General features: G+C 44.6%; 5 protein-coding genes across 5 annotated transcripts; 2 read left to right on the top strand and 3 right to left on the bottom strand.

Moving 5' to 3' along the window:
* Window positions 1-109: 109 nt before the first annotated feature.
* Window positions 110-1283, bottom strand: RhiXN_05506 (Retrotransposon-derived protein PEG10; the record flags this gene model as incomplete). Its single annotated transcript, XM_043325322.1, has 4 exons — window positions 110-273; window positions 323-723; window positions 747-847; window positions 894-1283. 4 exons carry the CDS (start codon window positions 1281-1283, stop codon window positions 110-112), a joined length of 1056 nt encoding a protein of 351 aa, XP_043180754.1.
* Window positions 1284-8975: 7692 nt separating this feature from the next.
* On the top strand, window positions 8976-12145 carry RhiXN_05505 (tigger transposable element-derived protein 6; the record flags this gene model as incomplete). Its single annotated transcript, XM_043325321.1, has 2 exons — window positions 8976-9268; window positions 12007-12145. The coding sequence occupies 2 exons, from the start codon at window positions 8976-8978 to the stop codon at window positions 12143-12145; spliced, it is 432 nt and encodes a 143-aa protein (XP_043180753.1).
* A 563-nt stretch (window positions 12146-12708) lies between these two features.
* On the top strand, window positions 12709-13426 carry RhiXN_05504 (papain cysteine protease family protein; the record flags this gene model as incomplete). The annotated part of the gene is made up of 2 exons (XM_043325320.1): window positions 12709-12742; window positions 12792-13426. 2 exons carry the CDS (start codon window positions 12709-12711, stop codon window positions 13424-13426), a joined length of 669 nt encoding a protein of 222 aa, XP_043180752.1.
* A 6370-nt stretch (window positions 13427-19796) lies between these two features.
* RhiXN_05503 (Retrotransposable element Tf2 protein) lies at window positions 19797-21593 on the bottom strand (the record flags this gene model as incomplete). Its single annotated transcript, XM_043325319.1, has 6 exons — window positions 19797-19885; window positions 19939-20205; window positions 20260-20441; window positions 20516-20927; window positions 21139-21280; window positions 21315-21593. The coding sequence occupies 6 exons, from the start codon at window positions 21591-21593 to the stop codon at window positions 19797-19799; spliced, it is 1371 nt and encodes a 456-aa protein (XP_043180751.1).
* Window positions 21594-21742: 149 nt separating this feature from the next.
* On the bottom strand, window positions 21743-22497 carry RhiXN_05502 (uncharacterized protein; the record flags this gene model as incomplete). The annotated part of the gene is made up of 2 exons (XM_043325318.1): window positions 21743-22342; window positions 22396-22497. The coding sequence occupies 2 exons, from the start codon at window positions 22495-22497 to the stop codon at window positions 21743-21745; spliced, it is 702 nt and encodes a 233-aa protein (XP_043180750.1).
* Between the last annotated feature and the right edge of the window lie 567 nt (window positions 22498-23064).

The following is a 23064-nucleotide window of genomic DNA, read 5'->3' as shown; positions in this document are numbered from 1 at the left end:
ATGTGAAGTGGTTTTTTATTCAAGTCCAAAGCCACAGATACAATTTCAACACAAGATACATCAGAAATGTTTAATTTTGGGCTCAAGGGTTTGGCAGTTTTCCTTGGCCCTATTCTTTTCCCAATTTGTCCTCCGCAATCTTGGCTGCCTTGATGGTTGCTTTCCAGCCATTGGGGCATTGCTTAATCCTGTGACCCTTCTGCCCACATTTGACGCAGAGTCCAGAAGCGCAGCGGCAATCCCTTTCTTCCAGTGTGACATAGTTAGGATCCTCTGATAAGCAGACCCGTTGGGTAGTAGTGGTGGAAGTGGTTGCAGTGACCAGGACTTGGCTGGTTGCTTTTTTGGCTGATTCTCCTCATTTTCCCGGCAAGTGTTATCAATTTTGATGGAGGCAGCAAAATGGCCTCCAACTTGTCAGGTATGTTGTCCTTGGTGGACAGGAGTTCTTTGACCTTCCAGTGAAGACTGTGTGTGAATTGGGCAATATACACCTCTTTGTTCCAATCTAGTTCTGCTATGAGATTGCAGAATTTGGTAACATACTCAGACGTGGTGGATGTCTGGGTTAGCGCAGCAATCTTCCTGGCGGCTGCCCTTTTTGCATCTGGATTGGCAAAGGCTTCCTTGAATTGGCCGTTAAGGCCGGGATGGTAGTAGGGGGATTCCCCTTGCCCTTGATGATGGCCCCAATAAGGGGGAGCGCCCAATTGGCTGCTTTGTCTGTCATGTGGTTTAAGATCCACACAACCATCTGCTCCTCCTTGTCAAACTGGTCCCTGTGCAGGGCTACCCATAGGAGCATGCAGTCTAGCCATTGGGTGGCTTTTTGTCCCCTAGTATCTCCCTTGTAAGGATCAGGAAGCTCCATCTTGGGTCTTTTTACGCTAGACCTGAGTCAAAAGGATGAGGGAGCTGAGATGCCTTCTAGGCGTTCCTTGAGGCTCTTTCTTGGGTTCCCTTCTTGGCTCTTCTTCTTCTGAGTCAAAACTGGTACCCCTTGATGGGTGGAAGGGGGCCTTGAGTCCAGGCCTAACCGTTCCTGGAGTGTGGGCTTCTCCCCCTGTGTGAGTGGGGGAGTGACAGGCCCAGTCAATGGGCCAGGCTGGCTTGGGTTCCTTGGTCCTTGTCACCAAGTAGGTTGGCGGTCTCTCCTTGCATATGGCCTTGAGCTTGATGAGCTGTTGGCTCTGCAATCTAATTTGGTCCTGTAAGGACCCAACTGTAGCTGTGAGGGCTGTGATAGCCTTGAGGAGAGCGGTAATGGACGGCTCTGGTTCCATCCTTGGCAAGTCTTGCGGAGTGGGATGAGCTGCAAGAGGCTGGTTGGGAGTGGGTTGGAATGGAATGTCAAGAGGCAGCTAGAAGGACAGGAGTAAGGGTGTGGGACGCCAGAGCGTGTAGATGGATGTCCTGGACACGGTCACATGACCAGTACAAGTGGTTGCATGCTGGCCCAAGCCCAAATTTGGGGGGTAGCAGGTGTAATCATGGGTTTCAGCAGAGGAATAATAGGGCTCTATGGCTTAGTGGTCAAGCTGGTTCAATTCCGGCTAGTTCTATTTTCCTCTGTTTATGACACTTGGTAGAACTTGGAAGGACACCAGTTCTATTCCCACCATGGGAAAAACTTTTCACAGGGGCGCTGCCCACCCAAAAAAGGGGGGCAGTGTCCTGGACACGGTCACATGACCAGTACAAGTGGTTGCATGCTGGCCCAACCCAAATTTGGGGGGTAGCAGGTGTAATCATGGGTTGTCAGCAGAGGAATAGGCTCTATGGCTTAGTGGTCAAGCTGGTTCAATTCCGGCTAGTTCTATTTTCCTCTGTTTATGACAATGGAATGGTTGGAAACGGCGTGGGGTAGATGCCTGATGCAGGACTTATGAGTGGTTTTTTTGCAGTGTATATACATTAAACCCTTGCGTCAAATACCTAGCATTGGACAATCCCTACAACAAATCAACAGATCTGGCAATTGTGATATGAGCGGGTTTTTTGCAAGCAGGTACTTCAGCTGTCTAGGGTTGCAAACTGCAGAGTTCCAGCAAAACTTGTGGTATGCAGACAATAGGACTTGTTAGCCTTATATCAATTTGGTACTACATGGGGTGGGACTTTTGATTATTATGTCCCACAAGGTAGCCCCAATCACGGTTTTTTCCCTTGTGCTAGTACTAGGAGTCTTCTTGTTTGTTGATCAAGCCTACAAGAAGTCAATTTTACAATGTTGTACACCACTGTAATGTGGGTACTTGCTAGTGGGGGCAGGCGCTTAAGGCCATACTACTACACTACTTATGTAATCTAACTAAGTAAAGCTAACTACTAACTAACTAAGTTGCTTAGGGCAACAACTAGCTATCTACTGTCAATGCGGAGGGGCCAGAGGCCTGGAGGTGTGGTAGGTGAGGTAAGGGGGTAAGTGGCTTCTGACTACTGAGGGCCAGCTACTTAGCTGGCTGGATACCTTCTCTAATGGGTAAGAGACAAGGTAAATTGACTTGGGGTTTCCAAGCAATTTTCCTGCTGTATATATATGCAAAGGGGCGCTATCTACATGGTCTGTGCATGAGAAAAGAAGTACATAATGGAGATAAGAAGAGTGCTGCGGGCTGCGCAGAAGCGTGGATTTCTCCTAAGCGCCCTTGGCGCGGCATCTTGGCGCGGCATCTTGGCATAATAAGCGCCAAGGCCACGTGATTAAAAAACATAAGATAAAGGGTTCGTAAAAAATAGTGAAAATATCAGAAAAATTGTCCGGACAATGGTATAGGTAAGGAGGTTATAACATCTGGCTAGTTCTATTTTCCTCTGCTTATGACACCAGCTATATAGCTTGGTTACAACAAAAAACTAAATGCACCAGCATGAGATAACTCAGCACATGTATACCACCTTCATTAAACTCATGGAGCTCTTGGTGAGGACACCAGCACACTGTACATGGTTGAGTGCTCTCAGTACCACCAAATCTGTCAAGTGTCCCAAGGAGCTTGTGAATTACATATGCATGCAACCAACACCACAAAGCTTATGATATTCTCTCTAACTGAAACCTCTGTCTCAGATAGGTATATATGTATGAACCAATATTAGCTTACCCTGATTCTGAATTGCCATCCTATCACTCCAGAACTTTAGAAGCTCATCAATTATAGGTCTGAGGAAATTGTCATAAACAGAGGAAAATAAAACTGGCTGGAATTGAACCAGCTTGACCACTAAGTCATAGAGCCCTACTATTCCTCTGCTGACAACCCATGATTACACCTGCTATCTGTTACACTCCTTAAGTTATACCATTAACTTGCACAGTTTTTCTATTATTTTAGTATTTTTAGTATTTTTATGGACTTGATATCTTTAGTTTTTCAATCACATGATCTCAGCACTTATTATGCCAATGCCGCACCAAGATGTTGTGCCAAGGCTGCTTAGGAGAAATCCATGCTTCTATGCAGCCTGCAGCATGCTTCCTTTTTCACTTGTAGTCTTCTATTCACACATGCACAGACCACATGTAGTTAGAGCTTTTGTCTATATATACAGTAGGGAAATTGCTTGGAGACCCCAAGTCAATTTTACCTTGTCTCTCATTCACAGAGGAGGATATCACCAGCCAGCTAAGTAGCTGGCCCCCAGTAATAAAACCACTCACCCCTTATATTCACTCACCACACCTCCAGGCCTAAGGCCCCCTGCATTGTCAGTAGACAGTTAGTTGTTGCCTTAAGCAACTTAGGATAGTAGTAGTATAGCCTAGTTAGACAATTACATAAACATTGTAGTAGTAGTACACCACAAGCACCCACTGCTAGCAAGTAACCCACCTTACAGTGTGGTTACAACACTATCCCCAAAATTTGGGCTGGGGCCAGCATGCAAACACTTGTACTGGTCATGTGACCATGTCCAGTGCAGAAATTGTCAACTGTGTCCATATTGGGCTGGTGTGGTCTAGGCATAATGCCAACCAGTATCTTGTTCCCTGGTTGATTTCTATGCATTTAAATTACTTGTTTGGGGCTGGTCTGGCACATAAGCCAGAAATCACTGACCAGAAATGTGGGAAGCCATTGACCACCCAGAGACTGATACTGCAGATGGAGTATGAAGCAGTGCCTTTGTCCAAGACATTGTCTGGGACCAAGTGGGGTTGGCACCTAAGACCAGCACTGTAACCCTACTGTAAGGTAGGTAACTTGCTAGTGGCAGGTACTTATGGCTGTAGCTAATACACTGAGCTGGCTGGTCTAGTCCACACTACTGGGAACATTGCATAAGGCAACAAGGAGGGGCCAATCTACAATGATGAAAGGCCCAAGGATGGTGAGCCACTAACTACTGTGATATCAACTGGTAAGTAAAAAGGCTTAAGGCCTTAACACTACTGGCTGGCTGCTGGGACCTGTCTGTAATATTAGGCAAGGTAAAATCACTTGGGGACTCCAAGTAACTTTCCTGTGGTTTATATACACAAGTGGAGCACTATTTACAAATAAAGAAACCAAATACTTTATCCAGTAAGAAGCAACTGCAGGCTGTGGAGGAACATCACACGGTCTTGGTGCAGCATCTTGGCAAGGCTTGACATGGCATCTTGGCAGTTGTAAGCACCAGGCTTCTTGTTGTAAATTGGGGGAAAAGAGGTTGAGACTCTGGTGCTGAGCAGAGTCTGTGTTGGAAGATTCCCCATTTCCAAGCTAAGTAAACAAGTAGCTTCTTTAGGGTTCTCTGGGTCTAGCTATCTTGAATACAATTAACTACAGATATATCCTTTCTCAGCATGAAGTGTCTTAGTAAGTATTTCTGTGTAGACACACTTACACCCAGGTCAATTACCTCTTGTTGCATCCCCTACACTGTACAAGGCCTTAAGCCAGTAAATACTTAGATACACACCTTAAGCATTGCTCTTGCTGTTCTTACATAGTTTGCCACTGCCTTATAGCGCGTGGTCATTGTAGTTAGATAGTTTTGTTGTAGGTAGTACCCCTGCCACCTTTACATGGTTGTCTTACTTGTAACCACATGGCCACAAGCACCAGCTGCCTTGATGCCCCATAGGACATCCAGGACAATTTCTGTAAGAGCAAGAGTACTGGCTCAGGCTCCCTTTGGCAGAGATAGTTATGTAAGTTTCACTCCTAGTTGCAGGAACTAACTGGTTACTTAGTATATATCCTTCTGTAAGGATGATTGCCTTCTGTTCACTTAATCTAAGAACTCTGTATTGGATCTACTACCTTTCCACACTATGGGTACTTGGGAGATCCACTTCTGAGTTAAGTTTATGAAGTCTTGAGCACAATATATCACACAATTGAGGGGGGCAAGTCCAAACCCAAGAGTGACAGTCAACAGTAACAGTGAGTGGAGTGGTAGGCAGGGTGCCCTCCAAGGTATGCAAGAGTCCCCTTTTATACCTAGAGTGGCAAGTTCACTGAGTCATTCACCTAGTCAGATCATGAGTATGACTTACTTAGGACTGTGCTTCCTAAGATTTTGATTGGTGGGTGGGAAGGCACAGATATGACTAGGACAGAATGTGACTGCTCTTGGGTTGAACTGCAATTAGTTAACAATAGAAACATCTAATACATGACTCAGTCTATCAAGAAATGCTTGGCAGCCAATGAGCACTTAGAGTGAGTCATTAGTGTGAGTCATTCTGGTGGCAAGCAGAATGACTTATAAGCAGGATTTGCAGTGCCACTAGAAATTACTAATAAGGAAGCCTTAGTAATCTCATGAGAGGTACAACTCAACTAAGCTAGGAATAAGGTTGATTTCCCAAGTTAGAGCTAGTCATGTGATGAGCTAGATGTAAAGATATGAATATAATGATTAGTAAGGTACTTGAGCCACATAGATAGAATCTTGTGAAGCTAATATCTCCATGAGATCTTATTGTATGAGCACATGACAGGCAGCGTTAGAACAGGCAAAGGAGCTCTATTGAACAGTATGTAACACATACAGTCAATATGAGCATTGCATAGAGTAATGACAGGAATAAATGGAAATTGTTGTAGACACACATATACCAAGGGAATTATTCCCTATTTTCTCAAACTTAAACAAAGGCAAACTAAGAACACTTTTGATCATGTGACTGTTGTACACCACTGTAAGGTGGGTACTTGCTAGTGGGAGCGGGCACTTGAGGCCGTACTACTACAGACGCAGCTAATCTAACTATCTAATTAAGGCTATACTACTACCGCTTAGGGCAGACTTCTACTGGGTTCTAGTGACAAGGGGGCCTTAGGCCTGGAGGTGTGGTGAGCACAGGTAAAGGGGTTAACTTCTGGACTACTATGGGGCCAGCTACTTAGCTGGCTGGGGATCCCTCCTCAATGGATATGAGACAAGGTAAAATCAGCTTTGTGTTCCCAAGCAATTTTCCTGCTGTATATATAGACAAGCACACTATCTACATGGTCTGTGCGCATGAGAAAGGAAGGACATAATGAAAATAAGAAGCATGCTGCAGGCTGCGCAGAAGCATGGATTTCTCCTAAGCGCCCTTGGCACGGCATCTTGGCGTGGCATCTTGGCGTATTAAGCGCCGAGATCACGTGATTGAAAAAGTAAAGATAAAGAGTCCGTAAAAATACTAAAAATAATGGAAAAATTGTGCAAATCCAATGGTATATGTTAGGGGGTTGTAACAGTGACATTGGCGCTTATATCATACACTAAGCGCTAAGCCACTCCCCATCTGCACTTACTCAGCACATGTAGCCACCTCCACCTGATGATGTCACTATGACATGCCAGTGACATGTATGCATGAGTAAGGCCACAGTCAGAGCAGGGTTCTTATTTGTATATTAAGGGCTTCTGTTCTCACATACATTGTATTTGTAATTAGTCACCTCAGTGATATATAAGGAGGACAACCAACCATGGTAACACCCAGGTTGATTACCTCCTGCTGCATCCTACAAACTGTACAAGGGCCTTAAGCCCAGTAACACCTAGCTACTTACTCAGTACACCACCTTAAGCAGCTCTCTCAATGAAGATACATAGCTGGTTGTTGCCTGTAGGGCTCTGGCCTCTGTAGATACTTAGTCAGTTGTTGTAGGGTAGCTTGTCAATGCCTTAAGCAGTCTTCTCACTGTACCACCTGGCCACAAGCACCCATGCCCTCAATGTCCCAACAGACGTCTAGGACAGAAATAAGAAACATGGCCATTAAATCAGAAAGTCAGATATATGCAGATCATGGTGGATGGTGAGCTGTGGATGAAATATTATGTGATACATAACACAAAACATGCAGTCTATTGCAAGACTTTCACCTGAGTGAAGGTGCAAATACATAATTACCAGTTTGCATATTTGATCTGAAGCTCTGTACAGTGCAAGTACCATACTTCTGAGTATTACACCCAGGTGATGTCTTAGGTACAATTCAAAAGCATTTGGTATTTGGGTGTGCTCAACTTGATATTGCAGTAATCCCAGACATGGGTTGTTGATTACTACAAGAGAAATCATAATTGCACAATCTAAAGGTAATCCTTTATGTGCCTGTTGGATGCAAAATACATGACAATCCCAATCAAAACAGATGATCAGACAGTGATATGTGTCAAATATAAAACATAAACTACTTGCAGCTTTCTGGATTGTAAAACCAGTGATGCATCTCTGGAGTGATGAAGAAGTACATGGCAGAATAAAGTTGACCTCCCACTTCTATCCATTTTTTTGCACAAATTTTCTGGGGATGTGATATACTAGCAATGAGCAGAATTGCAGCTGAAGTCAGAAAACCTACCTGGCTGCATGTTTTTACAAGTGAAACCCATTACCACCAACAGAGATCAAGCTGGATGCTTGTGATTTGTAGCCATAAGTATATATAAAGGAAGTATTGCAACTAACATTTGACAAAAACCACCAAACTAAGGTGTGTGAAATTTATGACATGGACCCTGTAACTGTCCAGCAGGCAGTTAACTTAGTCTCAGGTTGCTATCACCAATCTTTTTGAGAGTTTGCTAGTAGGTTTAGTACCTGATATATAGGCCTATACACAGAGAATGAGGATATAAGACAAAGAAACCAGGGAGATAGTCTGGTTTAGCAATATGGACCCTGAGACTGTCTGGCAGACAGTAAACTTGGTCTCAGGTTGCCATCACCAATTGGGCTATAAATTTGTGGGCACATGCATATGCGCTGTATATAAGCTCCAAGTATGACAGCAAACAGATCAGTGGTTGCAGTAAAAACACAATATTTCCAAAAGGTTTCCAAGACTTTTCCCTCTACAACCTAAGGTATATCAAGTTTGAATGCAAACACTTCTTACCAATATTACTTTGGTATGCTCTGCAGGACCAGTACAATGTTGACAAGACTGGTCTATTCTGGTGGATGCCTCCAAGACATGGCCTAGGTACCCACAAGTCAGGTGGACTGAAGGGTGACAAGTTGCATATCATGTATGTGTTAGGATTGAATCAAGATGGCTCTCACAAATTGCCTCTGCTTGTGATTGGGAAAGCAGAGCATCCCAACTCCTTTGAGCAAGGTTGCAGTGTTGCCTCTTACAGCTTTTGGTACACATCCAACAAACAGGCTTGGATGAACAAGCAACTTAGAAAAGAGTAAGTTTATTTGCTCAATGCACAGCAAAGGTTGTATTAAAGTACAGTTAGTTACTTGTACCATCTGAACAAACTAATTGGGTGTGAGGGACACCACATCCTACTTTTGTGCAACAATGCAAGTTCTCACAAACACAATGCTGCCAATTATCCCAGTCTTCACATCAAATTTCTGTCCCTGAATCTCACCCCTTGGCTCCAGCCAATGGATGCTGGAATCCTTGCTTTGTTTAAATCTCAATATCAAAGGCAGTTTACACACCTTGCAATTTGTTGCAACAATGCTGGAATTGCAAACATTTACAAAATTAGCCAGTTAGAAGTGATGGAACTGGCAGCTGCAGCATGGGAATAAGTCTTGCCAGAGAAGATTTCCAGCTGCTGGAGACACACAGAATTGTCCTGGCTGAGTCTGACCCCTTGTTCCCCAACATTGAGCCTAATTGTCCAACCCCAGTATGTATACCTATACCCAACACCAAGCTCAAGGACATCAACTGTGAAGATTTGGGCTTAGGCAACACGTACATCCATTTGGGTGTACGCATAACGGTGGATTATCTTGCCAAGCCTGTTCCAACCAAGCAGGAACTTACTGAAGAGCAAATTAGCTTGGGTGTGGATAGATTACAGCTTGAGTAGCCCCAATTTTCATGAATCCTGCCTGTCTTACTGTTGTATGTATATAACTCTTACACTTTGCAATGTATTTGATAACTTACTTAATGTTATTGAGTTTTGGCTATGTGAGCGCATCATAACAGTACATTGAGACTCATCCAGGCAATACATTTTGGGCAGAACATGTGACAGTGGGCACAAAAAAGTGGCTCTGGTCATATGCATGTACATATTATCAGGAAACCCCCTTGCTTAGAATTTGATTTGTCTTGTCAACTTGCAGGTCAAGAGTCCCAACTGTTTTTGCTAGCACCTCACAGGAAAAGGAAGGAGTTTGTGTTTGTAACCTTACCATTGAAGTCTTTCTATTGTGGGTTAACAAAATCTGGAGTGTAGAAGTACAAATTTGATTTCTGTATAAAAGTGGTAGATTAAAATACAAGTAATGGCTGAGTAAATACAAGAGTGGGATGAGATGAGTATTCAGGGCTTGAACAAGGTCCTTTTAAACTCTACAGGTATGACTTACGTGTATGCTTGTGCATACTGTGCATACTGCACATACATTGGGTGAGTCACCCACTTGACTTGATTACAGAACCTTTTATTACATTCTATGTCTTTCTACATGGAGCAAACACAGCTTCAAGAAGATTTTGGGGCACTGTTTTCCACATTGGAGGCACCACCAAACTTTACTAAGAGGCATTGCCCCTGAAGTTGTTCAAAAAATGGGCAGATGAAGATCAGATGCTTACTTTTGCTACTGGCAGGAAACCAGGTACATTGCAGCCAACCACGCCAAACTTGTCATACCAGCTCAAACCACTTTGTCACTCCCTTTGTCACTCCCACCAGGTAGGCCAGCCCAAGCCTCAGCATCTTGTAGCTGGCAATAGGGTGCCCACCCTTGCCATACACTCACCTTGCTCCACTAGTTTTCATCCTGGTCCAGTGCATCTCCCTGGTATCCCCCTCCTCTCTTATTTCTCCTGGCACAATTTTCTTTGTTTCTTCCACCCATAGCCTTGTGCCAGTGCAGGGCAAGCCTTCACTCACAGTTGGGCATCCCTGTTCCACCCTTGCCGCTCTGTGGCTGCAGGGGTCCCCCACCTTCCTGGTCTGCTTCAATTCCATGCTGGTATCCTTATATACATTCCATTGTCCCAAGTACCATATTCACCATACTTGTATATACATTGCTCCATGCCACAAGCGCACACAGGCTAAGTTGGCGTATTGACATTGTGATCACACATTAATAACCCACACTTGATGAGCAAAATCTCTCACCCCATTCTGTTGTAAACCTGAGGGCACAAGTGAGGAGGTGTACTTGATGGCGTCTATCTGCAGTGTGGTGATGATCATGCAGCACCAAAATAACCATCCCATAGTGGTATGTAGACACTTCTTCAGATACGTCCATCTTCCACACCTGCCTTTCAGTTACTCTACATAACTGTCTTTGTCAGAAAGCTGATGAAGATCCAATTCAAGATTTCTACAAGCGGCTATGTGCGGTCTTACCCCTTCCCAAGTATTGTTTGAGACTCAGATGCAAGCCACTAAAGGCAGTGCCAAAGCTGGCACAAGTAAGGTTTATTCCAAAACCTACCATTGGTTAATCTTGGACTGACACTATTTTGGTCTACTGTTGGATAGAACCAGGAATAGCAAAGACTATTACACAAAGTCTAAGACAGGCCTAGCCAAACTACTTAGCTACTTCATTCAGTATCTGATTGGAACTTACACCCTCAGTCAACCCTGTCCAGTGGACTCTGAGTGCTGGGAGCACATGTATATGGGTTACCCCTGCAATAATTTTCGAACAGACATGATGAACAGATGCTGGACTTTGAGCCTAGGTCTTTGTAGGTCGAATAGGGCGCTTTGCATAACCTTTGATTCTAAGATACAAATAGAGTCTTTCTTTGGTTCCTTCAACCGCGGATTGAGCTATAGATGTCATTATATGTATAAAAGATACTGCATAGATGACTCAATTCGCAGAGCAGCATCAAAAACATTGGATATAACAATACGCTCAAAACAAGCGCTTACTAATGTATATAAGCAACAGAATATACTCTACGGGGGCCCCAAAAACCCGGGAGCGCTCTGGAGTGCTCCGGTTTTGGACGCCTCCTCGTTAGGATACGACGGATCTAGATTGCTCGGCGAGCACTTGGGAGCACTCCACAAGCACTTCCGAGCGTCATACCAAACGCTCCGGAATGCTCGCAGACAATAGCGAGTCCCGGAGCGCTCCCGAGATTTGGGGGCCCCGTAGAGTATATATGGTAGTGAAAATGTTAGCATGGCTCGGAGGCGTGTAGATGTGCTGCCCAAATAAGCTATGAGACGTCCATGAAATGTGAAATAAGGCTAGGCACAGCAGCTCACAACCTTCTGTTGGAAAATCTGGCCAGACGCCGAGTGAAATGCACCAGTCCCATGCGGTGCATGTGCCAGACAACACGAGGTTCAAACTCCTCACTTACCTTGGCAGATCATAGCCCTGTGAGCTCTCCTTTAATATCGCCCAAGTCCCTTTTTCCCGGCCTTGTGTGCCTCAACTCAGATAAATACGAAAGGGCTTGGGTCGTACTACCACAGCTTGGAATCTTTTTCCTATTCCTTCATTGTTCAACTTGCTCATAACACCATCCCAATGTCTTTCTTCAACATTCTTGCAGATGCCACTGAGGATCACTCCAAGCTAGGAGGAAAGGCAATTGACGTCGCTCAGCACCCACAACGGCATCCTCAATGCTGTAGGCGTTAGCAAGATCCTGCCCAGCCCGGTCAAGAGCCTTGCTGATGGTGTCTTCGACGCAAACAAGGCTCTGGTTGAAGGCGCTGGGAGCACTACTGCCGGAATGCTTTGATCAATTGGGTGAGTCGCTGCGGGCTACCTCAAGCGGTTGCATCTGATCTACAGCTTTGGGTTGTAGCGGCGCTTTTGGTGCAACCCAACAAAATTCACACCAGGTGCCTGAACATCAGCATCCAAATAACAGGGATGTCACAACCAAGAGGGAAATGATTGCTTGAGAGATGTTGAGATGATTCACACAGATGAGAGAGTGGGAAATCAACAAGGTGAATTGTTCTTGGGGTTTCCAAGGCAATTCACAGTCTTCTTTTATAACAAAGTGGAAAAGGGGTAGATACATGAGAAGGGATGGTGTCCGGGCCGCATAACTTGGAAGCAAGATGGAGCATATGGCTTGGAAGCTCTACACATTGAACCGGACCGGTGCGCAGCAAGATAAGCAAGATAGAAGCACTTAGAGCGGAATAAGTCCGGGCTAAGTGCAAGAGGGGAAGAAGGAAGAGGGAAGAGTACAAACATGGAAGATAGGAACTATGCAAACAGATCAGATGGATACAGATGAGTCCCCAGACAAATACACTGGGGGATGAAGGAGGTGACAGGCAGCACATAATCATGTCAGGAGGTAAGGCTCATGACAAGGGATGGAGTAGGTACACTCTGCAAAGCCTAAAGCTTAAATTGAATATTGTATGTAGACTCGAGGATACGGGATGATAGCGACAACAACAATAGCCATGTGGATGAGGACGACGAAAGCGATGGAGAAGACAAAGACAAAGACGACGAAGACAATGAAGACGATGAAGACGATGAAGACAAAGACAAAGTCGGCGAAGGCTCCCTTGGCGAGGAATGGGCTCCTCCTCCTCGCCATCTCCGTGCCCGTCCTGACCGTCATGATGCTTGCGATCATCACTTCAAGTATGATTCAAAGCATCGTCTAAGCGCTTATGTAGACCTACGACATTTATGTCCACCTGTCTATGACCAAGGGCAAATGGGCTCCTGTACCTCCCACGCTGTGGCTGCCGCATTTGAGTTCTCTGTGATGCAGCAGAACCTCCCCCACTTTTTGCCATCAAGACTATTCATCTGGTACAAGAGCCGCAAACTTGAGCAGCGTGCGGGGACTCATGACGCGGTAAAGAAAAACATTGGCGTTTCATTGCGAAATGCTATTAAGTCCGTTAGTCCAAAAAACAAGGGTGGAGTCTGCTTGGAAGAGGACTGGTTGTATGAAGTGTGCAAATACAACAAGAAGACTCTTTACTTTGTAACAGGTGCCAAGGCGGAGGCTCCCCTCGGCTGCTGCGACGAAACACTCCTATGATCACACTGCCGTACAATACGCAAAGTTTGATCCGAAGGGTCCAATCAGTTTGTCAAAGCAACTGATGCAGTGTTTGGACAAAGGCATTCCGTTTGTCTTTGGCATGAGTCATTGTGATGTTATTAAGGGTACACAGGTTTCAGAGACCGGACATGGGTCCCTAGTACGTCTTTGTTTTGTCCCAGGCGCTCATACAAGTAACTCACTTCACTCAATAGAAAAACTAACAGCCAAACAGTTGAAGGATAAGAAGCCACATAATCACTCTTTGATGGCAGTTGGATACATCAAGAGCGAGAAACAATTTATCATCCGGAACTCATGGGGAGCACACTGGGGAGGGCGGTTACTTTTATATGCCATTTAGTCTATTGAAGTATTGCTACAATTTTTGGAGCATCAAGGTTAATCGTCCTCATCACAATAACCTGGGCTCAGATGCTTCATTTGCTTGAAACAAGCCAGATAAATGTTTGTATTGATGTAATAAGCTGATACAGTGTTGCCCCTTGCTTTTGGTTGACGCTTGTTGCTACATGTTGAAAATACATACCACCGGTTTACGTCTCATGGTTGGATCAAGCGCTCCGTTTTCCCACGGTCCTTCCCATAGCATTGTGGAATTCAGGCTGAAGTATAATCTGACGCGTTCATTGCTGTCTTTTCAACCCAATATGAATCTATAGCTTGATTAAGATAAAAATAAGAAATTAACATTGTTTGGGCCTCAGCAACACTCAGTATTGGTAGGTGTATATATGGACTAACAACCAAATGAAAAGAGCCACCCAGTGTTTCTTCAGCACAGAGCATACAGGCAGGTTTTCTGACCATCAAGTGTAATACATGGTGTGCTACCTAATAGATTGCTGTGTGCAAAGTTTTAGAGAAAACCTGGGAATGGGGTCCAACAGCAAAATTCTCAGCATTGGGAGAAGACAGCTTACCATGAACCTGTCTGCACTACAATACAATGCTACTCATCCAAAGTCAATTAAGCTTCAGAATGTGTCAAACAGGTGTGCTATTGTTGAGATACAGCTTCCCTAAGATACCAGTGAAAAGAAACCCCCTTAAACTAACCAGGAAACCCATGTTTACTTTGGGGAAGTAACCCCCTGGGACAATTCTATGGGGTAACCCACTTATTTACATTTGTGCCACACTGTCCTAGATGTGGTCTACAATGGCATGGGTCTGGCACTTGTGGCTGCAGGGTACAAGAGAGAAACTGCATAAGGCAGTGAGGAGCTATACAACAGCAACAATCAACTAAACTACAGTAACTAAGTTGCTTAAGGCAACAGCTAACTACCTATCTACAGCAACAAAACCACTTAAGGTGGTGTGGAATGGTCTGAGTGCTGAGTAACTAAGTGAACCCAGGCTGTAAGGCCCTGTGTACAAGTGGAGGAATACAACAAGAGGTAATTGACCTGGGGATTACATGGTCAATTGCCCTCCTTATGTTCTGTCAAGGCAGTGCTAATTACATATGGTGTTTTAAATAAGAACCCCACTCCATCAGCAGCCTTACTCATGTATATGTGTCACCTATGATGTTATCAAGGTGGAGGTGGCTACATTTGCTGAGTAAGTGTGGAGGGGACATGGCAAGGTGCTTAGGGTATGACATAAACCCCAAAGTCACATGATTGAAAATGTTGTCTGTTTATGTCTGTTTAGATTTGAGAAAATTGGAATAATTTTCATGGTATTGAGTGTGTCTACAACAAGCCCCCTCACTTTCTGTGGTTTACCCCCTATTATAGGGGTCTGGCTCAAGGGGGTTGAGCAGAATCTTAAATCTAATTGTGTTTTTCTGCCTGAACCTGTTGGATAACCAACCCTGAAAATGAGATTCCACCAAGGAACTGTCATGACCTTCATTGGCATGACATGATTTTATACTATTTTCTACCTTTTTTCCGAGATAGTTTCCTTTTCTGGTATATATTTATGACTCATCAAGATCACATGATATATTTGATATATGATGTGAAATTGTAAATGACTCACTATTTAGTACTGTTGTTTTGATGTGGCTTTCTCCATGTATATAAGCCAGGTCAAGTTGCCGCTAAACAGCAAGACTTGACCTCTTTGTCAATTCACCTGAGTTCTTACCTACCCATTGCCCTGCTCCCTTGTTGAGCCTAGTGCACTTTACTTAAGCATCACTCACCAGGCCTTTGTTGCCCTCTACCCTACATCATACCCCCTGGGCCTTTGTTGCCCCTCTTGTTCTCATAGTCCATTGGTGATAGGGCCACGGACTTTAAGCCCCTTGTATCATAGGTCCGAGCTTAGTTGTGACAGGAACCATGTGTTTCCATGTTGATCCATATACATATCATGCCAATTTGCAAACATTGATCAAATTCATGTACTAATGGCCAAACAGAGCATGTGTGAAGAGTTGTGTAGGTAGGGAGTAAGAAAGAATCACTATATACAAAATGTATATGGGAATAACCAAGAACTAGTGTTAAATATCAGAATATATGCGCACAATATATGCACAATATATGCTAGGTTTATCAGGAAACTCCTAACATATCTAGCAACTATGAAGTGCAAGGGTTGGTTATGTAGTACCTTTAGACTAATGTTACTTAAGCCTAAGTGACTAGGTATGTACTAGTGTGACAAAAGTTTGGAAAAAAGTCATGTGAGCATATTGATATTCTTACACACCCTCATCATGCCTTGTACACGTGGAAAGGAGCTTGTGCCTGAGCTTCAAATGTGGATTGTGACTCTACAGGCTTAGAAGAAGACATACCCAGAAATATATGGCATTACTGGTGTAAAGCCTGCTGTAGCTTATAAAATTGTTGCCTGTGCTGCCAAACTTTGTTCCCTCCATTCACTGCCTTGTTCTGGCTGCCCTCACAAATTCTCAACTTGTACTCAGCATACATTCATCTGTGCCCTTTGCTGCCACCCTTTGAATCTTATTTATCAATTTCCATGCATCTTCATAATGTTACCCCATGTCAAGTGTGGTACATTGCAAATAAGCATGGGCTCAGATGTTTTGTTGCTTGCTGCAAGCTGTCATGCCCTAGAGGTGTGACCACCTCAGAATCCACTAAGTCAAAGAAATGGTGAATATATGCGCCATTTCCATGAGGATTTATGGATATATGCATCTTTATGCTATTTAGGCACTGAGCACTTGATATGTAATCTAATCACATGACCTTGAGTCATGTGATCATGTCTTTCTTATCTTTGGTCATGTGACCTTATCTTTGTTTTTGTGTTTGTACATGTACTGGCTATTCCCTTCCCTCTTGAATTATAAGGAGGGTTCTGAGAGCCTTAAGTGTACACTCCCAAGAATTATACCATTAGAATTGGACAATTTTCCTATTATTTTTAGTATTTTTTACGGACTCTTTATCTTATGTTTTTCAATCACGTGATCTTGGCGCTTATTATGCCGAGATGCCGCGCCAAGATGCTGTGCCAAGGGCGCTTAGAAGAAATCCATGCTCCTGCGCAGCCCGCAGCGCACTTCTCTTTTCATATAGACTCTTCCTTTCTCATGCGCATTGACCATGTACATACTCCTCACTTGTCTATATAAACAGCAGGAAAATTGCTTGGAGACCCCAAGTTGATTTTACCTTGTCTCTTACCCATTAGAGAAGGTATCCAGCCAGCTAAGTAGCTGGCCCACATAGTCAGAAGCCACTTACCCTCCTATCTTACCTACCACACCTCCCCTCTGGCCCCTCTGCACCAGCAGTAGTTAATTAAGTTGTTGCCTTAAGCAACTTAGTTAGTTCAGTAGTTAGCCTTATTCAGTTAGATTACATAAGCAAGTGTAGTAGTACGGCCACAAGCGCCCGCCCACTAGCATGTACCCAACCTTACAGTTGGCGTACAACATTAAGCCTCAGAACTTGACCTCTTATCCCCATCCAACACTACTACCCTAAGACATACACTTAAGAGTATTGCCTCAGAGCATACCAGTCTCTGTCAAAGGTCCTTTGCCAAGCTATCTTTATAGCACAGTGCACACTTACTATATTGGTCTTGTCCAACCCCCTATCTGGCAGTTGTCCTTAGCTCTGTTAGACCCTACTAGCTGATTAGTCCTATATTAGGCAATAGCTTGTTAGGTTTACCCTGTGGTAGTTGTTGGCTCTGACACAAGTCTTATGTGAATTGGCAACAAATACTCTTATGTCTGGAGTGGGCTTGTGCCAACTGCTTTGAGCGCTGATGCACTGAGCAGCAAAAGCATTGCAGGTCAGGAGAGGTCAGAAGTTTACCTCCATTGCTGAGCTGCTAATCAGTGAATCCCATCCAAATTATACTGACACATGTGGCCATTGTAACACTATGCTTTAGCACAAAATCTTACAATCCATCAAGGACTGAGCTCACAGCCCCACTTTTGCTGTAATGCAACCTGCAAAACCTTTGCCAATTGTGTTGAGCATCTTACAAATCTGCACATAACTGATTATGCAGTTCAGTATAAGCTCTGGTTCTTTGCACACACTTACTCAGTTATATGAGCCATTGCTGGACAGAGTATTAGCTTGTTTCACCCATTAGAGACTGTGTAACAGAACAGTCTTCTCAGGGCCTGTGTTACAACCTCCTTACCTATACCACTGGATTTGGACAATTTTTCTGATATTTCTACTATTTTTTTTCAAACTTTGTATCTTTTGTTTTTTTGATCACGTGATCTTGGCGCTTATTATGCCAAGATGCCACTCCAAGATGCTGTGCCAAGGGTGCTTAGGAGAAATCCACACTTCTGCGCAGCCTGCAGCACAATTTTATTTCATATGTACACTTCTTTTCTCACGCACACAGACCATGTAGATAGCGCTCCTTTAGTTATATACAGCAGGAAAATTGCTTGGAGACCCCAAGTCAATTTACCTTGTCTCATATCCATTGAGGAGGAACCCGTCCAGCCAACTAAGTAGCTGGCCCCATAGTAGTTCAGTAGTTAACCCCTTACTTGTGCTCACCACACCTCCAGGGCTAAGCCCCCCTTGTTGACAGTAGATAGTTAGTAGTTGCCTTAAGCAACTAGTATAGTCAGTAGTTAGCCTAGAATAGTTAGATTACATAAGCAGTAGTAGTACAGCCACAAGCACCCAACCCACTAGCAAGTACCCACCTTACAGTGGTGTACAACAGCCTGTAAAATATACTCAAAATTGCAGTTGCATTGCACTCAAGGCACTGTGTGGCTGGAAATGCTTTGGGATATATCAGGTGACTGCTGGTACCCAGTGAAACAGTTTCCATGACCTTCCTATACCTGGAACTGGCAATATAAGAGATTGCAGTGGGTTAGGCTGTATGAGCTGAACATTGAAATGCCACTTATAAGCTGGAACCCAAGCCAAATGGCATAGAACTTCTAGCAGTAGTAGATACAGGTCAAGGGTATGCTGAGATCAGTTATCTATGGCAGCAGTGATGTGTACAGAAAGATAGTAGGCAGTATGCACTGAGATTGCAGCCAATGGATGAAGTCTCAAATTGAACATGTTCTGACTTTGTGACTGTGAATTGGGAGAGGTGGAAACTTATACAGTAGAAGGTTTATCTAAGATATACCTTATGATGGAAAATTGGTTGTTTCCTGATTGACAATCACAGAGTCAGACATGTTCAATTTGAGACTCCATCCATTGGCTGCAATCTCTGTGTATACTGCCTACTATCTTTCTGTACACATCACTGCTGCCATAGATAACTGATCTCAGCATACCATTGACCTGTATCTACTACTGCTAGAAGTTCTATGCCATTTGGCTTGGGTTCCAGCTTATAAGTGGCATTTCAATGTTCAGCTCATACAGCCTAACCCACTGCAATCTCTTATATTGCCAGTTCCAGGTATAGGAAGGTCATGGAAACTGTTTCACTGGGTACCAGCAGTCACTGATATATCCCAAAGCATTTCCAGCCCACACAGTGCCTTGAGTGCAATGCAACTGCAATTTTGAGTATGTTTTACAGGCCCTGAGAAGACAGTTCTGTTATACAGTCCCTAATGGGTGAACAAGCTAATACTCTGTCCAGCAATGGCCCATATAACTGAGAATGTGTGTGCAAAGAACCAGAGCTTATACTGAACTGCATAATCAGTTATGTGCAGATTTGTAAGATGCTCAACACAATTGGCAAAGGTTTTGCAGGTTGCATTACAGCAAAAGTGGGGCTGTGAGCCTAGTTCTTGATGGATTTGTAAGACTCTGTGCTAACACATAGTGTTACAATGGCCACATGTGTCAGTACAATTTGGATGGGATTCACCAATTGGCTGCTCAGCATTTGAGATAAACTTTGGACCTCTCCTGACCTGCAATACTTTTGCTGCTCAGTGTAGGAATGATTGGACTTCCTTGGCCTTTGTGGGCAGTGGCCAATCCTGGACTGCCTGGATTTTGAGCTTATCCAGGCTAAAACCTTTTCCAATACAATAATCCCTAGGTATTTCACAGAAGTTGCATGGAACATACAGTTTGATGCCTTGCAGAATAATTGGTTTGCCATTAAGTGCCACAAGACTTCATGAATGTGTTTGGTGTGGGATGCCTCCTCCTTGGAATAGATTAAGATGTCATCAAGGTAGATGATGACACATACATCCAGGAGGTCTTTAAATAGTTTGTTCATAAAATGTTGAAACACAGCAGGGGCATTGGTCAATTCAAAGGTCATGACTAGGGACTTGTAAAGACCATACTTGGTCCAGAATTTTGTCTTCCATCTGTTGCCCTCCTTGACTTGAATATTGTTTTAACCCCATTGTAAGTCCAGCTTAGTGAAGATCTCAGCACCACAGAGCTGGGCCATCAGATTGTCAGGGTGTGGCAGGGGGTAGACATTATTCTTAGTCTGGTTATTAAGGCAGCAGTAATCAACAACCAAGCAACAGGAACCATCCTTTTTGGGTACAAACATCATGGGGGAACTGATAGAGGATTTACTAGGCTGTATCTTCCCTGCCTTGAGCTTGTCCCTAAGTCAGTCCTTGAGTGTGGCAGATTTGGCATCTGTCATGCTGTACAAGGGTTGGTGTCTGTCATGCTGTACAAGGGGGAGCTGAGTGGGCCATCTTCTGTGAGTTCTATCTCAATGTTGTAATGCCAGTGAGGGGGAAGCTTGTTGAGCTCTTCTTCCCCAAATACCTTGGCATATTGGTGGTACTCAGGGGGTACTCTCTTCAGTGGGTCTTTGTTGGCTTCCTCTTCTTCAGCAATGGTTACCTGTTCTGGGGGTGTATGTGAAAAGGAAAGTGTGTGCATGTTCCAATCAATTTCTGGGTTGTAGGCATCCAGCCATTTCAATCCCAAGATAGCAGCATGGGAACCAGTATTGCAAATGAGGAAGGTTTCTGTTATTTTCTTGCCATCAAAGGAGAAGGTAAGGTTTGTCTTCTTCCAAATTTTGCCAGCCTGGGGGCATGACCCATCAAGCATGGTTATGGTGTAGGGTACAGGGAGATCTATAAGGGGTAGGCAGAGTGGTTCTGCTGTGCAGGGGTGTAGAAGTGAGGATGTGGTGCCTGAGTCTATCAAGGCTTCTAAGGTGTCTGCTTTTTCTGGCTTAATTGAAATGGTGAAGAGGGGTGACATTCTATTGGTACTAGTAATATTAAATATTTCAACACAGCCAGAGTCCTTGGGGTCCTTGAGTGCAGCAGCAGGTACCCTTACTCTTTCCTGATTGGTACTTGGATTCTTTGCCAATCTTGGTGGATTCTTTAGCCTTCCCCTTATCCTCCTTAGGGGTGGCCTTCCATCTGGTCTGGCATTTGGCATACTTGTGGCCTACTTTGCTGCATTTGACAGAGGCCTTCTGTACAGCAGTGGTTGCATTCTTCCTCCAATACATAGTTGGGATTGGAGGAGAGGGGACCAGTTTTGGTGGCCTGTTGACCAGTACTTCCCCCCCAATTGGGGGTGGATAAGGATTTGCCAGACTTATTACCCTGTTGTGGGTGGCTGGTATGTTCCTCATGGAGGGCATTGTCAATGATGAGGGCAGCATCTTGCAGCTCCCCCAGGGTACATGGTTGCCTTTCCCTTGTGGCAACTTGTCTTTGGACCTCCCAGTGAAGTCCACAAGCAAATTGGCTGCAGAGTGCAGCATCATTCCAATTGAGTTCCATTTGCAGTGTGCAGAACTTAGTAATGAATTTGGCACAAGTGCTGGTTTGTGTAAGGGAAGTAATCTTCTGCTCCACTGCTCAGGTTGCATCAGGGTTGCCAAAGGCAGCCAGGAACTTAATTTGAATTCATCCATGTTTTGGATGAGTGCTCAATGGGACCCTAGTTGGTCCAGGTGGGGATGGGCCCAAGCCCCACCAGCCTTCATCATATTCATGAGAAGGAAGCTTAGGACCTCCAGGTCCATTGGCAACTGCCTTTGGTTTAGGCATACCCAGGCTAACATACATGTCAGCCATTGTTTGGCCTTCAAGCCAATCTTGCCCTTGAAGGCTTCTGGATGGTCTACCTTTATGGTAGAGGGGGCTTGAGGCTGCACTAAGGTGGTGATGGGTGCAGGTGGAGGTCCTTGGGGGGCTGCTGGAGCCGGTCCTAAACGGAAGGAAGAGGAGGGATATGGATTGAAGAGGGTGAGGGGGTTGTGCCAAGGGGCCCCTGTAGAGATGATGGGGGCAGGGCCTCCAAGGAATGGGACAGCCTTGCCAATAGGCTTGGCTTTGGGTGCAGCTCTTGGTGTTTCCTTGACCACAGGAGGTTTTTGCTCTTTGGGTGTATGGGGACCCTGGGTGAGCTGGAGCTGGGCAAGCCCATCCTTGACAGTATCAACAGCTTGCAAGATGTTCTCAACATTGGTGCAAATCTCTTGGCTAACTTTGGCTTGTTCTGTGAGGTACTGCTCAATACAGTTGACCTGTCCTTGGAGGCCCCAGAGGAGCCTGGTAACCCTGTTGAGGGAGACTTCACCAAGGTTGACAGGGGAGGTTGGCAGAATGAGGGGTTCCAGCTGTCCCTGATCAATAGGGGAGCAGGCTCAAGAGGGCAGCCAGGAGCAGGTTGCCATGGCATGTGTAGGGTACAACTGGCCAGCATGGGAGGATGCCTGGGAGCAAGAACAAGTAGGAGTGCAGGAGGTAATGGTGGCAAAGGTGAGGGGAGATGGGGCTGAATAGCTGGATGTGCCTGATACAGGACTTATGGGGCGCTTTATTGTTCTGGTGCTAAGAGCTTGCATCAACCACCTAGCATTGGACAGTCCCTGCAACTAATCGGCTGCTGTGTGTGGGCATGATGTAGAGTGGGCTTTCTGCAAGCAGGTGGATCTGCTGGCTAGCTCCACTGACAAAGGGTGCAGGGACCAGTGGTATGCAGATGATTAGAACCTGTCTCCCTTATAGCAATTTGGTACTGAGTGGGGACAACACTAGTTTGATTATTGATAGCAAAAGGCAATCCCAATTGCTTGATTCCCCCTGTCATAACCCATATCTGGAAAGGTTATTACCATATATATCCACTGTCAAAGATATATATAGTATATGTGATGCACAGTGATATATGAATAATATATATTGCTGGGGGATGTTGCACTCCCCCCACCCCCCTAGCTGCAGACCAATGTTAAGGGAGTCTGCA

This window comes from Rhizoctonia solani, chromosome 6, assembly GCF_016906535.1.
Source record: "Rhizoctonia solani chromosome 6, complete sequence".
NCBI classification, from domain to species: domain Eukaryota; kingdom Fungi; phylum Basidiomycota; class Agaricomycetes; order Cantharellales; family Ceratobasidiaceae; genus Rhizoctonia; species Rhizoctonia solani.
This window is presented reverse-complemented; position numbering and strand designations above follow the sequence as displayed.